The 18,993-nt window shown below is 37.9% G+C and overlaps 1 protein-coding gene across 1 annotated transcript in view; it reads right to left on the minus strand.

The window, feature by feature from the left end:
* PTPRZ1 (protein tyrosine phosphatase receptor type Z1) overlaps positions 1 to 12,820 on the minus strand; it is an 87,807-nt gene extending 74,987 nt beyond the window's left edge. Inside the window, 2 exon segments of the mRNA XM_030446856.1 lie at positions 12,701 to 12,772; positions 12,775 to 12,820. Of these exon segments, the coding sequence (XP_030302716.1) occupies positions 12,701 to 12,772; positions 12,775 to 12,820 (118 nt within the window).
* Positions 12,821 to 18,993: the final 6,173 nt, after the last annotated feature.

An 18,993-nucleotide genomic window follows, 5' to 3' on the forward strand; every position in this document is an offset into this window, starting at 1 on the left:
GAGATATTTTTTTCCTATGTGTATCTCTACCTTTAAATCAGCCAAGTGTATAAGCCTGTAAATTGCAGTCTTCAGTTCCCAATCACATCAAGGGACTGCTTAGTTAGAACAGGTCCTAAATGTGTGTATTATTATATCATAGGTTAAAAGAGCAGCTAGTTAAATGTACTCCTATACTGTGATATCTTATTATCAAAGCAGAAATGACACTTATACAATTATGTGATTTCTGTGGACTGCTCAGCAAACAGAAAGTGGTCCATGTTTTAAAGAATATATATGAAAGTGTGATGAGGATGTGCAGGTGCAAGCCTGACATTTTAAAAAGTGATTACAACTTTTTTTTCTATATCTGCTGTTGTTGGTTTGTTTTGTTTATAACTATTCCATCTCTAGGCATATATTCTGAGCCCATTATGCAGTATCCTTATGACACATAAAAAGAACCTAACAGTATCCTCCTGGGACACAGATTCATCATACACCATGGTGCAGTCACCTCTGCAAATATTATAAGGAACTCATCAGCTAAGCCAAGAGCAAAAATGTGTGACACGAAGGAAACTGATTCACCAAGGACAAATGCGTGAGCATGGGTGATACGCTGGCTGCTTGAAGGAAGCTGTGGAGGTGTTCTGAGACAGCATGCTGGCCAAAGCTGGCTTCTCATCATGTTAAAATGTGAATTTTAGGACAAATACCATGTCCACTAGAAGCCATTAGTTGGCTGAACAAGTGATGTTGCACAGATTCATCACTCTGTCAGGACTGCTTAAGGCTTGAGGAAACAACAGGCTCTGCTAGTCACACTGTGCCCACAAACACAGAGGAGGCTGAAAGGCCTATAAATGCTTAAAATCTGACCTTTGGGCAGCTCTGACATGAAAGTCAGGAGGTTCCAGCTGCTGCCAGCCCAGCTGATCAGAGCTGCTCAGCAGCATGAGAAAGCTCTGATCAGCCCTCAGTGCTCTGCTATGAAGAACTTTTCCCTCATACTGAAGCAATGAGCATGCATGATTGCAGGCAGTAGTTCAAGAGAAAGAAAGTGAAATAATTTAATCGCAAATTGTCTGCAATGTATGTCCAAAGAAAAGCAAAACACTTTTTAAAATGCTTATGCAAAGCAAGTGAATTTGATTTTAAAATGGGATTCAGAAGATTTGGAGGAGTAAGTGATTGATAAAAGACACAAAACATTACAGCCCTCACACAGAAGTTTCTGCCCTATTGGAGCCTACAGGATTTCCATTCAAAATAATTACAGTAGTCTAAATCATGCAGATAAAATCAATGCACACTTTATTTCAGATCATGGTGGTAAGAACTTGCCTCAGAAACACTTGCCCTATGCAGCAAGTGGGTTGATAAAATAAAATCATAGCTACCTCATCCTTTGAGCTTCCAGATACAAAATGAGGATATATTAGGGCTTTCAGAGAAAAGACTAATTTTCTTCTTTTTCATAAGAAAAATATTATACATTTTTCTCAATCTCTTTGTAAAAGACACATTTTTTACAAAGATATTGTACATTTTTCTCAATCTCTTTGTAAAAGACACATTTTTTACTGGCATACTTCCTGCAGTCCTTCCTCCCATAGCCTGAAGCTGTTAAAAACGAAGAAGTGACCTAGCACAGAAAATTATTTTCTTAAGGAAATGGTTGATGATGAGCAAAGTAGTACAGGATGGAAAATCTGGCTAGCCTCAAAAATGGTTGTAATATTCTCTTTGTCTATGCAAAACCACACACACTACTTTATATTTCCAGATTCCTTTAAATGTTGTAAAAGTCTCCATCATTCTTGGTTGTACAGATGAAGCTACACTTGCAAGCATTAAGCTGTATCTAGTACTACCATGGAACAATGAAACAGCTCTGGAAAGTGTAAACTGAGTCATTCATCTTAGTGAGATATTAAGTATGAAGTTTCGGGACAATTAAAGGTCAACATTAATTTTAACTGATGATCAGCTTCATAGAATCAAGCTAATACACTTGTAATTTGTCTTATAAAGTAAAATAATAAGGGGTTTGCACATTTAATTGCCATTGGGTGTTATAGACTGATTCCTTGCCTAATTGTCTCATCATGGCTCATGATGGAGCTATGGTATTTTTTCCTACCATTTAATAATTTTTAATCACTGAAAATAGAATTAATATTTGCAATGCATTTCTGAGTATTTTTGCTACCCATTCCATCACTGATAAAATCCACACATTTAAATTTCATACAGAAAGCTACGCCATTGTTAATGTGACATAAATTGGTCATAACCATAAGTTAGGACTGATTCAAAGTTCAGTTTGAAGTTAAGATATCTTTCACTGCTTTCAGTTGGCTTTAGTTCACACTGTTAGAATAAAGTTTGACATTTGTATATAGGTAATTAGTTGCAGTTGTAAAATTTAACACTTACACAACAAATGAAACGTTATTTAAGTAGGACTTAATCAAAATGGGATTTATCTGTGGGTGATAGATAATAAAGCTGCTAACCAGATATTTAATATTCATAAAACATTTATTTTAAGACTATAAATAACTGCAATGTGATGATGCTTGACCAGGAAAGAAACTTTCAACAGCAGTGATATTGTACTTAGGATACAGGACACTTTATGACCAACTTCCTTATATTGACTCATGCTGTTAAAATCAATGAGTTAAATCAAGGTTGAATTTGCTTGCAGAATATGAATGAGATCACAGCTGGTATCTAAGTTTTGGGGGAGGAAGGAAGGGAGGAAGGAAGGGAGGAAGGAAGGAAGGAAGGAAGGAAGGAAGGAAGGAAGGAAGGAAGGAAGGAAGGAAGGAAGGAAGGAAGGAAGGAAGGAAGGAAGGAAGGAAGGAAGGAAGGAAGGAAGGAAGGAAGGAAGGAAGGAAGGAAGGAAGGAAGGAAGGAAGGAAGGAAGGAAGGAAGGAAGGAAGGAAGGAAGGAAGGAAGGAAGGAAGGAAGGACTAGTAATGGTGTTGAATGGATCAGTAAATACTCCAAATTGTTCTAACCACAGTATCTAATAAATCAGTACTTGCACTTGCTCAGTAAGTAAGAGAGATGGAGAAAAATAGTAAGCAGTGGTAAATGGGAGGCACTTGGCTGTGTATTTGCAGGGAATTATGGAGTTTCTCCGTACTGTTATTTACACCTAGTGATGATGTGAGAAGCAAGTCCAGTCTAGCATATGGGAAAACAAGCTGACTTTGAGAACTGAAATAGTAAAACCAGCATGAAATTCAACAATGCACTTTATAAAATCATACATCTAGAGACAGTAAGTGGGAGTTTTTGTTACTAATGGGAATCTCACCACAGGGAAAACATGGGGGAGGAGGAGAATCAGACCATGTCTGACAGTCTCAGAGGACTGTAGACAGTATGATGGAAGCAAAGGGTGTTTTGAAGCTCTAGCCAGTAAAGATAGGAATGTATTAACTGCTCTGCACAAAGTTCTGGGGACAATTAATCTGGGATGAGAGCTGGTCACAAAAGTTGAAGTCAAAAGAATTTTAGTTGAAATATGGATAAGCAGAAAAAGCTAGTCCAATATCAAAAGGGGACAAGAGATGAGACTATCCTGGTTTAATTTAAAAAACAAACAGGTGAGGGATATCAGTGCAGAGAAATATTGGCAATAGAAAAGAACTCTCAAAAAAAGCAAACAACAAAATCAATTCTATTGGAAGAACCAGCGGACCTCAATGGTGATCTTAGAAATCCAGATAATGTTTAAAAGTCAAGAGAGAGTTTCTGAGATACTCCTCCAGTGAAGCAAAATATCACAACTGCATTTAAAATAGAGTTTGATTAATTTTATGCAAGACTTGGATGGTGTGATTGCATGCAGTAACAGAGTGTTGGAGCTGAGGAGTCCATAACTGGTCCCAACAAGAAAAAAATGAAGAATTCAATGAAAGGAGCCTAATCACACTGGAAAATCCTACAGACTTCATTCATGGGGGCTAAAGTTGAGCAATTGGAAGAAGAATATCTTGTTTCTATGAATGATTTATCCAGGAGACAGTTCAAAGAACACTGTAGTTGAGAGCTCCTCTCTGATTCTTCACTGAATCTGTTATGTGTTTCCAGTTTACCCAGGCATTTGTTGGGAATATGACCATCTTAACATGAAGCAAGTGACTGGAACAGAACCTAGAGATAGTTTATTATTAGGAACAGAGGCATTTATTCATGTTTATTTTTGAAATCTGTTTATGAAGTGAATGATACATTTTAGGCAAACAAGATGACGGTTACATGGAATTTCAAAGTGAATTTTTTCATCTGTTGGCATTTTAAAAAGGATTTTGCTATTTCAGCTACAAATCTATGCATAGGTTGCTAGCTATAGACTTGAGGTTTGAAAAATAATGTTTCCTGATGTTTGGGTGCAGGATGTTTTTTTTGTTTTTGTTTTTGTTTTTGTTTTTGTTTTTGTTTTTTGTATTGACAACACCAGGAAACCATATCAAAAGAAAGAGGTTTCGCTATCAACATTTCAGATGGAATAATAAACTATGAGGAAATAGAAAACACCTTCAAATCCTTTGATAGAAATAGTTAATATTAAGTGCAATTAATGAATATAGCACAGTGCAAGTCTCACTGCTCTTCATCAGCATTTATATTTATGTACTGACCTGCTGAGTTGGCAAGCTCACCAGTAGGTTTATACATGTAACTTGTAACACATCTAAATACACACTAACACTCTCACAAATGGAGGGACAAAGAGAATATCCCTAACTGACTGATGGTTTTTATGGTACCAAATTGGGACCTATCTTATACAGAATATGCACCAAAAAACACCTTTTGTTATGTTCTACATAACTGTGAAGCAGCAGGTAAGTGCCTTCCCTCATCATATGTTCCTATAAAACGTGCAGTGGGCGTGCTGGCTTTGTGAACCTTTGCAGGCTTGGCAGCTGAATGCTCCATGGTAACCACGCTGGAGAGTGTCCCTGACATTTAGGAAAAGGCAGCTGGGAGAGACTGCAAGATAGTCAAAGAAACACTCAGCTGTCTCTTTTTTCCATTAGTCTCTGGGAAGGATAAAGAGTTACTCCTAGAAACACAGGAGATAAAGTGGCAAACTACCAGTTCCTTCATGTAGCCATTAATGAATGGCAGGGAGAGCTAGGCAACAAAACACTACAGAGTTAATTTGGTGGTGGGAAAAAGAATTCTATAATCCAAGCTGAACCATACAAGAGGAAATAAGCCAATATGACAAAAAGGGTAGGAACATTCCTCTAGAGAAATGGATAAATTGAGAAGAGGCTGAAAGTCACACAGAAAAGCTTTTTAGCACATGCTCCACAGATTCTCCAGATAAAACAAACAATTTCAGTGAATTTCAACATATATGATCAAGCCACTGCAACAGATTATCATTGGTTCCTTTTACTGAGATGAGAACAAGTATTGTTCTCGTTTTGATCAGTGCAGATGGTATGGTGACATTAGGACTGGCAGGTACACAGATCTCTTCTTGGTGGTTAAATGTGTTGGCAAAAATTAGTTGCAGTAACAGCAAATCTGTTTGAACTGGGTATGTAGAGCTGAAGACAATGAGTGGTTGCATCATTTAAAGTATGTGTCCTCTCCCCAAGAAAACATGTTACAGATTGTCTAAAATAGGATCAACCCCAGGCAACATTAGATCAAGCCATACTTTTAGTTCTCAGAAAGAAAGCTCTTGGAAGGGAGTGCAAAGAGGCCACCACAGGCTGAATATGGAATTTGTTGCAAGAACAACTGTTTTGAAACATAGCAAGAACCAGCAAAACATATATACAGCTAGCTGCTGCATACTGAGTTACAGCAAGGTCGTAAGTGGATTCAAGTTTGTGACCACATTGTGCTGTATTACTTATGGCTCGTATTTCAGTATAATAGCAAACTGTGCATATGGAAATAAATGGCTTTTTGGAAAAAACAACCTAAATCTGTTATAAATACAGCAGAATAGTCTGAGGAAAAAATGTCCTAAACAAACAGGCTGTATCAGCTGAGTAAAGCAAGGCTGCCTATAAACTTAAGCAATAGAAAAATTAGTTGCTGAGCTCTAAAGTTCAAAAATCCATAAATCATATTGATATGAAGGTGATGATGATCTCAAAGTAATAATTTGTTCATTATGTAAGTAAGTAGTCCTCAAGATTATATCCTTTCACTACAGCACAGATTGAATCATAGAAATTTCAGGGTTGGAAGGAACCTTTAAGATCTTGTTCCAACCCCCCTGCCATGGGCAGGGACACCTCCCACTAGATCAGGTTGCTCAGAGTCCTGTCCAGCCTGGCCTTAAAAACTTCCAGGGATGGGGCTTCTACCACCTCTCTGGACAACCTGTTCCAATGTCCCACCACCCACATGGTGAAGAACTTCTTCCTAACTTCCAATTTAAATCAACTCTTCTCTTTTTTAATCCATTCCCCCTAGTCCTATCACTACCTGACATCCTCAGAAGTCCCTCACCAGCTTTCTTGTAGCTCTCTTCAGACACTGGAAGGCTACAATAAGGTCTCCTTGGAGCCTTCTCCTCTCCAGACTGAATAACCCCAACTCTCTCAGACTGTCTTCATGGGAGAGGTGCTCCAGCCCTCTAATCATCCTTGTGGCCTTTCTCTGGACACATTCCAGCACATCCATGTCCCTCCTATAAGAGGGGCTCCAGAACTGGACTCAGTACTCCAGGTGGGGTCTCATGAGAGCGGAGCAGAGAGGGAGAATCGCTTCCCTTGACCCACTGGCCACACTTCTCTTGATGCAGCCAAGGATCAGTTTAGCTTTGTGGGCTACAGGTGTACACTGGTGACTCATATTGAATTTCTCATCCACCAGCACCCCCAAGTCCTTTTCCTCAGGGCTGCTCTCAAGCCAGTCACTGCTCAGCCTCTAGCAGTGCTTGGGATTGCCTCGACCCAGATGCAGAACTTTGCATGTGGTCTTGTTGAACTTCATGAGTTTGGCATGGGCCCACGTCTTCGGTCTGTCAAGGTCCCTCTGGATGGCATCCCTTCCCCCCCAGTGTGTCAGCTGCACCACACAGCTTGGTGCACTTGTAAATTAGAATTTATTCAGTAGTATGTAATTGAGGATACTTTTATCATCCTTTTGATGGGCAGAGGCTTAACCAGAGGCTGTAGTTTACTGCAAGATACCCACAGTCTGCTATTCTTCATTGTACTTTGGTGTATTCCCAAAGACAGCGCTCCTAAAAAATGTTTGTAATTTTCAAATGCATTAACTTAATGGGTAGTCTCTACATCTTTCTGACTCCTGGTCAGATTGTATCAAAACAGCAGTGCCACACAACACAAATACCTCACACTTTGATTTCTTCACGTCAGAAACCAAATATGTTTGAATAATCTAGATGATGCTCAGACTGAGATGCTGTGCAGTTTCTGAAAATGGCCCAGCTGTTTCCTTTGCTTATAGTATTTCAGGACGGAAGTGGGGGAAGGAATAGGTCTTATCAGAGTAACTTATCAGACAACTCTGGCAAATAGATCACTTAATTCTTTATTGACAGAAAAATCCTATAATTTTACTGGTGAGGAGGAAAATATGAAAACCAACATGTGATTCTACATGCCTGTCCTACAAGCATCCAGCTTTGCAAGATCCTTGAATATGGGGTCTAATTCGCTTACCTCATCTCCAGAAAAAAATCTTGCAACAGTTTTCCACTCAGTTTATCCTAAAAATACTGACTGAATAAATGCTAAATAGATTTCCCTTTGCTGCTAGTAGTCTTCTGATGCTCAAAAAAATATTGATTGAAAAGAAAGGATGTTTGAAATACTCTTCCGAATCATCTCTTAATATGATTTCAGAAGTCTGATCACAAATATACTGAATAGACATCTTATTTGTGCTGAATAATATGCTTTGTGTTGTTTATTCAGTACACTGAGATACATTAGAAGGGATTTCTTTATGGCAATGCAATGCTAGCATGTAGTTTCCTGCTTAAGGACACCTTGTCTCTTTGATGTAAATAATGCATAACATTGTAATTTTTGTTGCTGAAGCATCAGCCTTTTCCAAAACATAATAATGTCATTGGCTTTCTAATTAATGATCCTGTGAATCTTTTGACAAAACACTGGAACCAGGAATGACTGTGTGAACTGGGGGAAGTAAATACATGTAATGAGCTATCATGTAAAGAAAGCTACAACAGCTTCTGAAGCATAAGGTCTAATAAAAAAGAAAAGACCCTCTGCAGAGCTATTTTCATAGGAATTAATAAAGCAATGCATGTTATGTCACCTTAATTGCATCCTTTAAGAAAGGAACCCAAGACTTTTTTTTTTTTTTTTTTTTTTTTTAATTACAACAGGTACGGCACATCAGTCATGATTATCCTTGGTGAAAATAAAACACAGTGATTTATGTCACAGGAGGTGGTAAAAACCACAGATCTCACAAAACTATGCAGATACCACCATGGTAGATAGCTAGCAAGAAAAAAATGTGAATTTAATTTGGTATGCATCATCTTCCCAGAGTGCAGTTTTATCTATCCAGTGAAGGCAGGAGCTTTCATCAGCTTTTGGCCAGGGCTCTCTTGGAGACATTTCAGCATTGTCTGGTAGAACAGTCAGTTCAGCAAGCAGCTCTTGGATCCCACCTCAAGCAGGCTCCTGCTGGTGCCTCCTGCTCTCCCACACAGCCCAATTGCCAGGATTTGGCTCACTAAATGGCTTCATTCTCATACTCCACCCTGGCCAGCAATGGAGGAGACCCAGACCTTACACCCATACCCTGTAGCTCCCTTTGCCCTGCTCCTGGAGCTGTCCCATAAGAAGAGCACAGGGGTGCCCACAAAGCCCTGTCCATGCCCCCAGCAGATGGCTGATGGACAGGGAGGCAGGGTGAGGGCAAGGGGAGAGCCTGAAACTTTCTGTTTTACCAGGATCAAATTGTGGGGTAACAGAAGCAGGAGATGTTTCACAAAATAAGTAGAATTGGCTACCAGTATCAAATTCATTTTTTTTACTTATAGCTGAGACAGGCTGAACTAAAAGCAAAATGGTCCCATAAATTATTACGGATAGAAGCAGCTAAACTACTTTCCCATAAACTTTATGAGAAGAAACTTTACCGTAGAGTCTCCTCAGTCCTCAAAGATGGATAGAACATTTAAAATTAAAACATTAGATCTTGTTTGGGCGAGAAAGAGAATTACATTTTCTTGGTCCACTGAAAATAAGGTCATTTTCATTTCTGAGCCAAACTACAGGCCCATTTGAAGCATTTGAAGCCATCAGCACAAATTTCCAGGACTCGGTGTGGCAAAAACAGCCTTTCAGCTGACAGGTAAGGTTTTGTCTGTGCAGTGATAGTAATGGGAAATGATAAATTAGGGGGATATCTCCAGAGGGTGTTGAATCAGAGGAAGAATGATAACAATTTTAAGCTTAACAAGATTAGTTCAGTGTCCAACTGAGGAGCAAACCAACAAGCTGATGCATTTAGCATTTCTTATTGAGGAAAGTATTGATACAAGAGCCAGAAGAGCACCATCAACATCATTGCCAGGTTTTGCTACTGAAATACATCAGATAATAAAATTTATCTGAAAAGATCATAATATATTATCCTGCTAGACATCGAGTTGTGTGTGAGTCAGCAGTGTGCCCTTGCAGCCAGGAAAACCTAGAAATTCCAGGGCTACCTTAGCAAGAATGTAGCCAGCAGGACCAGGGAAGTGACTGCTGCACATGAGTGAGGTGACATCAGGAATGTGAAGTCTGGTTTCATTTTCCCAACTCAGTCCTAGAGGGATATATCACTAAGGGTCACTGAGGTGATCAAGAGGTTGGAGCAATTGATGTACAAAGAGGCTGAGGCATCTGAGTTTGCTGAGTCATGTTAAAAATTAAAAAAATACCCACAAGACCAAACTGAACAGAAAACAGCATTATCATTCCTTCTGGAAAAAATAATGCTGGTAAACAAAGCATAAAAAAAATTAATCTTTCACCTGAATGATACAGAAATATTTGAACCAAATATTGCTTGCTTTATGGTTTTAAATAATAATATCAGATTGCCTTATCTTAGTGTTGCAGCTAAATAATGTCTAAATGATCTTTGATCATTAATTAGTACATATCTGAATTGAGAAAATTAACTTTCTCAGCAGACTTGTTTTTTCTACAATAAAAGTGGTTTACTTCACTTTTGGTACATGACACCATTTTGAAATATTCATATTGCTCTAATTTATTTCCATCACTGTTTTAAAGAAAAAATGCAAAGAAAGTTTGTTAAAATAAAATCATTTTACTAATGAACTAACTTCAAGAACCACATTTTCTCTGAAAAGATGGATTTTACCTGTAGTGTGCACTTGCACTTCCCACTTTTTCAATGCGGTATTTTTTATATGCAAATATTTGCATAATCAGGACACAAAAGCCCTAAATTCATGCTTGCAAATGCATTATTTGTCTATGCCTAAGAGCAGAGCCCTAAGAAGTACTAAACCTGTTTCCATTAACATTTATGCCTTCATTAGGCACTTACTTGAGAGTCAACATCTGACGGGTCACATAAATTACAGTATATGAAACGGCTTTATTATCAAAATTCACCTTCAGAAACTGCACAGTTTCAGCAGGTGAGATTCAAGTTTTTTCTCTAGTTCCATTTTACTTTCACCTCCCAGCACCATCCCAGTAAAAGAGTGTATTGACCCACTGTGGCTAATGTAACTTAAAATTCTTATTTAACATAGGGAATTGTACCTGGTCAAACTCAGATTAATTTACCAAGACAGTTAGATTTTTCTTAGTTATGATGGATTAAACTCCATGATGCAGGCTCATTCATAAAGCTTCATTGGTACACAGAGGCTAAGTTTTCAGATCTTTCAGTGAGTGGGCTATAGGATGGAATAATATACCTGGTGTCTGAGGAAAGAATGAACTGACAAAGTATTGGTCATCTACTAAAAAATGTGCATGCTCATCAGTATCTGAAGTCTCATCTAGGTGTAGAAATTATACATACAGTACTGGTTATTGTTTGCTCTAGGAACAAAACCATGAGATTAAAAAAAAAAAAAAAAAAAAAAGAAAACAGACCAGCATGCCTCAACATCTAGACGTTAAAATATGTACTTTTTCTTCAAATTCAGGAAGACTATGGTTTTTTAAGTGAAAGTTCAATTTGTGTGTTCCCCTCAGGCCATGAACAAATTACCTGGGATTTCAGGGACACATCACAAACCACATGGGGCTCACAAGACAACTGGCAGCCCTAGACACTGATTACTTGATTGATATACAGTTCCTCACAAAGCTCCGAAAATCAGTGCCTGACCACTCTTGGAGTTGTCTGTGTTACAAATGCTGAACCCATGTGGTGGAGGGTCTGGTGAGGATGCAGAGGCAGGAGGCTTCTGGAGCAGGGTGCTGAAGGAGCAGGAGGTTGTGAGGCAGGGCACATGTTGCTGAGCAGGGACCTTCTCATGTTTTGGCCACCCCATGCACCCACATGCACCTGACTGTATAGGTCTGTACAGGGAGAAAGGCTTTGCCAACAGCAGAGTCACTAGAGTAAGGATCAAGAAGTGAGGTGACTACACAAGGCATCTCATATTAAGGGAGAGGAGCAACAAGGATGAATCCTCTGGCTTGCAGATCTGTGCTGTTTTGCCATCCAGAATACCCAGTGAATGTGCTGCAGCAGCTGCACAGTGGGTGGGTGCTCTCTGCAGGCTGGGGAAGAACTCTGTCCCCTGCAAAACCCATTCACTATTCTTTCAAGTGAACTCATAAAATGCCCTCTGGCCACCTGTTATCCTGCAGGGTTATCCCTGCTTTCCCATAACTGCAGTGTTAAAACAAGGATCGATTTTGAACTTGAAATATTGTATTGCCTGGATTTTGCAGTACAATGTGTGTAAGTGGGAGTTTTCATTATAGATCTCATTTTGAACGTTTTATGACCAGACTGTTTCGATTCTCTCTAGGCTCAAAACTTGTTAGATATGTTTTACCCTGGAAGATAAAAACTGTCTTGAAAATGAGAAAGAGTGAGAGAGAGAAAGAGAATGGTGTAACTTTCTTTATCTGCAGGAACATATTTTGAATGAAATATATGAAACACTGATATCTGATAGGTTTTATTTCTTTTCATAAATTGGTATTTTTTGAAACAGTAGCTTAAATCATTAAAAATGTAAGAGTCTAGGCACATCTTCAGGAAGTCACTTGAATGACTCAAATGACTGATTTTTTAGGAGAATCAGGGTGAGAGCTGTAAAGGCTGCTCCAGAGCTCAGAAGCAAAGTGCAGATGTTCAGTATAAGGCTACCTTACCCACATATAATATTCTGTGCCTTGTTTCAGCATTTCTGTCTGCTTACCAAATTCGCCAGAACAGTCATATTCAGATGAGAAAAGAGCATCTAATAATTTTTTGGCCCAGTCTTCATCTGGGAAGTCATGTCTCAGGGTTAAGGCTTTAAGGGTGAGATGTTAGAAATGGAAGTATTCTCTACTGTTCCATCATTCCTGCAATTTTCAGACTCAATTTCCTATATTTTTAATTTAACAATTTTTAGGAAAAGAAAGTGGTATACAGAAATAACAGGCTCTTGAAGTTTTAACAATGAAAATGTAAATAGCAAAGTAAAACAAGTTTTTCAATCAGCAGTTTTGCTTACCTGTATATGACCAATCAATCTCTTCAATCAATTTCCGCTGTTGCCTATAGTATCCGTACACCAGATCTGCAAAATAGCCAAGAATTTACAATATGAAAACCAGAAGCCTAACGACAACATGAAACGTAGATGACACACCCCCCTCTAACAAGATAATCACTTTTAATTATTGATTATTCTTAAGTTTTTTCTTATCTTGCACCTCGAATGGCAAGTTTAACAGGGTAAAAATACCCTCAATATTGTAGCATATAAAGGACAAAAACAAAGCAAACAGAAGAGCTTTTCTGTTGATCTGAATGCAATTTTTATGAAGTTTTGAACTCCTGCTTTAAGACTTGACATTTTCTTTCTTTATGCTCCCATTACTTCTACTTTCTTCATTTTCCCTTCTTATGTTCTTTCATCCTTCCTTTTTTTTTTTTTTTTTTTTTTGTAATCACAACCATACGTTCTCTGTTAAAATTAAAACAACTTCCCCTTGAAACCATCTTTTCTGATAAACCAACCTAGGAAACTTGGAAGTCAATGCAAGTCATCTCACTGTGTACTATCATCAGCAATATTATAGCTGAAGTATGTGAAGTTACTTATATCTCCACAAACTTTAAGGAGTGAGGAAGTTAGATATTAGATACTTTCTAATGACATTACGTTTCTCTTCAGATAAATATTTTACTCTATATACACTGATTTATTCTGACTACAGAATTACCTTCACCATTTTCCATTTTATGCCAGTACAGCTCTGGCAACACTACTGATGTGTGCAAATATGTTACTGTGTCCCCTAATGCTTAGTAATATATGTAATTTTCAGATGCAGGCTTTCTGAAACTGTCATTTTAAGAGTCATAACATTAACTAACTTCATTAAATACTGCTCTAGAGAAGCACAGCACAATATATTTAAGAAATAATTGCATATGAGCACACTGAGTGCAAATATGTCTCGCTTTCTTGAGGAAGTACCATAGAATTCTGCTTACATTCTGCAAGTAAATGCAATTTAATGAAACAGTTTCACAGTGGCCATTTCTTTTTCTTTAATGTAGAAAGGTAGTGCTGATTACAGATGTTAAATTATAATTGCTATTTGCAAGGTTAGAAATGTTCTGTGTCTTACAATGACTTTCTGATACCTATCTGTACTCGATACATTTTAATAACTTCATCTGGCATTCTGCCTCCCCTGTGAAATTGCAACTGCCCTTGAATGTTTTTCTCTCCCTTTCTCCCTTTCCACCAAAAAACCCCAAACCTTGCAACACTTTGCAACATTCACTCAGGAGTAAGATTTTTGCAAAAAAAGATCAAATCTTACATGTAAGTAATGGCACTAAAAAGGGATTTAGATGCACCAGCATTGTCTTAGGATCATATTTTCAAGTCAATGTGCATTGTGCCTGCTTTTTTAACTAATTACATACAAGAAAGTTCTGATTCACAGGTGTTGGTTGCTGTCTCTAGTTTCTTCCTTTACCCATTATCCTCCTAATTGTTACTTCAAACAATTAGTTGAGCATTCATATGCTAACAATGCAGGGCTTGGGCGTGAGAACTTCCCACCACCATTTAAATCCCACATGGAGGTCTGATGGATAAGGAGTGATAGCTTCAATGAACAAAAAAAAAGGGGCAAGGTTCATTTTTTTGGGTGCATTACACACTTATAGACCCAGTAAATCTTATGGAAAGTCTTGATAAATGCCAGGAGTTCCTGCACCTTCTTTCCTCTGCTATTCACCTCTTGTGCTCCCACAGACCCTTCACAGCACACTCACAAGGCCTGCTCACATCTGCACAGGTTGTCAATGGTTTTGGTCTTGTCTCTTTCCACTACAAATATGTGACAAAATTGGGGAAAGAAGGCAAATTTCATCTGGGGAAGGATGTCACTGAGGAATCACAGCTAGCATAGGTGTCAGAAAAAAGCTGTGTGAGTGTAGGAGGACAAGTGAATATAGCAATTCTTCCCTTGAGCTTCTTGTGTGAACTGCCCTGGCAAAACACAGCCATGCATGCTATAAAATGTTGCTGTGTAAACAGTCAATGTTGACCAGCTAACAGTGTAGAGATCAGATGAAAGGAAATTATTTTAATTGCATATATTATATTTTATTTGATTTAGAGCTAACAAATTAACACCCCTTTTTATTCATGATATAGGACTGCTGCTAGTTTTGTTTAAACAGTGTATTTAAGTTGCTTACATATAATTTAAATGATCATCATAATAATGAGAACATCTTCACAAAAGAGAAGGCAAAACTGATGTAAAAATTGTGGGTTTATAAGTAGATCTATGATATTGACAATTGCACTTGATCAGCTTGACAATCAACATGACTCTTATGACACGGACCGACATCTTCAGCCAGTGTCCAAAAATAGTTTGAATTCTACTGGTTTATGAAGAAAAAAATCCTAACTATTTTGCTCTGCTTCCAGGAAGCAGTTGAACATATACCCATAGATTATTTATTCATTCCTAGAACAAGCAGCTCAGTTGCGGGATCATGTTTTAACCAGCTTTATGGTTATCTTTCTATGCCTGTCAAGGAGACACGCAAGATGCCATTAGATACTTTCTGTTTCCTTTTTATACCCTCCTTCAAAGTCAAAGTTTGCTGTCTGAAGTTGTGAGACTTATTTCTTTTTATATTCTGTCCAAATAGCACTCGCCCCAGTGCCCAAGGCCCCTAAAGTCAGGCATAATGGTGGCAAAGACTCCCCTCCCCTCCCTCACAGGGGGTAGCAGGACTGACTGATTTGTGGCTGACCTTGTCTCATGTTCGGTCATGGTGAGCAAACACAGAAGACAGGTTTCTGGTTCAAGTATAGTGCTGGGAGTAATAAGATCTTGTAGATATTTTTTCCTGTTTAAAATGTATACATAACCAGGTTTTCTTCCTTCTGAGTCTGATATTCCTTCCTTTTGCAATTACTGGTCTCAGCTGAGTTGCTTTCAATTTACCACCGTGAATTAAACATTCAGATCTTCAATGTGTATTTATTCTCATGCAAAACAAAACAAAACAAAACAAAAACTAGCTGTAAATATTAACAGAAAGAAATTTCTTGGTGGGAGATCCTCTTGATTTGGCCCTCTGTCCCAGGATATCGAGACAAAAAAAGTGAAAACTCTTGAGTTCTGTCCATGGAAATCCTCTGAGAGATGCTGAGGCAAGCCCTAAGTATCCACTGGAGACCCCTGTCCCTAGCTTTGTTTTTATGGGTATTCTGAGCACAGTGCCCAAGAAACAAAGTATGCTTGGGGATTTTACACTCAACATAAAATCATGGAATGGTTTTGCTATAAGCTATATTTTGCTATAAGGTTTTGCTATATGGCATTGTCATTTATATTAAGATGCTGCAATTTTACCAGTCCCTTATGCTTGTCTCTTTGCCACAGTGGTGTTAAGAGATGCTACACTCAGGAAGATAAAAAGACAACCTACTTAGGCTTTTACCTCCACTCAGCCTGAACTTGTACCTGCAGCAAAGATGGCATTTATGAGATTCTAACATCAGAATGACTTATTTATGGTAACTGGGCCACATTTAGGCAACATCTGCCTTTGTGAGACTTTCTAAAAATGAGGCAGTGATGGTCTGTGTGTACAGCTAGGGCTGGCACTTTTAAGTAGGCACTCAGATAGCTAACATGGTTTGGTCTTGGGAGGTTACGTCTCACTCAACATTCTCCTTTTTGTCCCAAAATCTAATTTGGGAGTGAAGAGCATAGACTCTAAAGTCATAAGCATTCATCATTTATAAGTGGATGGTGGCAATGTATTACATTCATGCAGATAAAGGCTGTGTTGATATCAACACTGATGGGATTTTCAGTTTATGTGGGCAGTACTCAGATCTGTGGCACTTCAGCCAAGGAAGAGCACAGGAAATCTTGGGATGCCAGCAAGGATGTGAGCAATCACTGAAAATTTGTGATTATTTTCTCTTTGAGATTACTAAATTTCTCATTTTTAAACACATGGCATCTCATGAGATTGTACATCTGCAATACTGACCATGCAGAACCTGGAAGCTCTGAATACCAGAAGCTTAAATAGCGACACCACTTTTGGCTTACGAAGTCCACTGATGAAATTGGGAGGATTATACTGGGAAATTCTAATTGCATATTCACCCTATTTTAATGCACTTGTTTAAGTATTTTCTACTGGTTATTGTCAGAGACAGGTAACCAGACAAGTGTCTTGAACTAACAAAGTGGTTTTACAATTTTCATTCAAATACGGGTTTTACTTGCCCAGACACTCAACAGTTTAGAAGGACAAATAATTATTTCCTCAGGTTCAGTTTTCCATCATACAAACTGACTCAACTGCTGAGGTGCACCAATTCGTGCCTCAAGGTGACTGTCTCTGATAATGCTCATTCAAATAGAGTGAGACAGCATGGTCTTTATGCCCTACTTGATTTGCTATCTCCACTCTTCATCAGCGTTTTTATACCCTGTAAAACATTTTGAAAGTCATACTTTTAAGACACGAGTCTCTTCACTGGAGAAGAATTATGCCTTGTGGAATAAACTGAAATGGTATGATCAGAACAATATACAGGGTAGTTGAAAGAAAAACTTCATGTGGCTAGTGGCTATGAAGTGGTACATTGGAAAAGGTTACTACAAAGTAAAAATGATGAAGACAAACTGCAAAACTGGTGTAGTAATAAATTATTAAACAGAAAGCTACATGTGATTAGGAAAATAGATACTCAGTGCTTTTAACATTTAAAAAGAATACAATTAAATTGATCAAAAAGACTTTTAATATCTAGGTTCTACTTCCAGAAGGAAACCTAAAAGCTTGAACACAGCTCAAACTGCAAAATCACCTCTGATGATAAATAGAGCTGTTCTTCAACAATGCCATTTCCTTATTTTAGGGAAGGTCACAGGACCCATTTCTAATACACTTCATCTATCCTATGATGGTATAGCTTCATTGCCTCAACTGAAATAATTCTTGATTTATACTGACAAAGGAAATGAACAGATTCAGACCACACTCTGCTAACAGTCTTGGAGTTCTGACTGACAGGAGCTATCTAAAAGCCCCTTTGAGACAATGGTCTACATTTACTTAAGTAAATTCTCTCTCAGAAAGATTTATTTAATTTTGTTTTAGTATCAAAAATTCAGCACAAAAATGCTTTAAAAGCCTATCTCTAAAATTATATATTCTTTCTCCAAGAAAGTCAAAGGGTCTAAACTTTTTGTCAAGATGGGACTGAGAATTCTCTCAGCTTAGACATAGTAATTTTTTTTTTCCCTTTTTCTTTTTTTTTTTTTTTTTTGTTTTTTTACCATCAGTTCCTTCTCTGTAGGCTTATTTTAGGCATCAGTACATGTTCAGGTATCTATAAAAGAGTCAGTTGCTTTTATTATGTGGAGTGTAGGCTGCTCATTCCAATACAGACTAAAAAAGTGAGACCTTTCCTGACCTTTATAAAACTAAAACAAAACTCCTCTTACAATTTGAAAATTGGAATGTCTATTTATTAACACAAATTTTATTTAAATCTAAAAAACAAAAACAAAAACAAAGAAGAAAAAGATTGATTGCTGGCATTTAGAAGAAGTTAGCATTAGGCATCAGAGTATTAATATAGGCACAACTTTATGATGAACAGTGCCATGAATTAAAAGGATAATCTGTGTGGTATCAGATAACTTTTATAAATCACATTTAATCACCATTTTCCAGTGCATTTGTATATCTGAATGAAATAAGCACTGCAGTTTGATCCATTTACTTTCTATACCATTGGAATTTTACATGCCTGGGGCCTACAGAGCTGCTGAAATTTCTAAGCAAACAGTGGAAAGTGGGAGGCATCTCAGGATGTGATCCAATGTGAAGTTACCTGCTTCCACCTTCACTCTTACTACAGGCAAAGTATTAGGAACTGTTGTAAATCTTCTCCCATTTGTGATATTGTGCAACTAGACATTATCTGACAATGAAACAAAAATGTTCTGATAAGCTTTAGCCTCCTACACAGAAAATAACAGTTGAAGCACTGGTTAGAAAGTTTTAAAGCTTATCTGGTTACGGATGTAGCATTCAAGTGTCTGCTCACTGAGATCCAGCTGACAATATGTATTTTAGGTGGGAGAGTGGTGATTACCTCTCCAGAATGTAGATTTCTTAACAGGCATGGATGAGTGAAATGAGATGTCTGTGAAGGTTTTGGGCTAAATACAAAGATATCTCAGCAATTTATAAACCTACAGAACTAGGTAGGAAAGCTGGGTGACT

This window comes from Calypte anna, chromosome 1 (genome assembly GCF_003957555.1).
Source record: "Calypte anna isolate BGI_N300 chromosome 1, bCalAnn1_v1.p, whole genome shotgun sequence".
Lineage (NCBI taxonomy): Eukaryota > Metazoa > Chordata > Aves > Apodiformes > Trochilidae > Calypte > Calypte anna.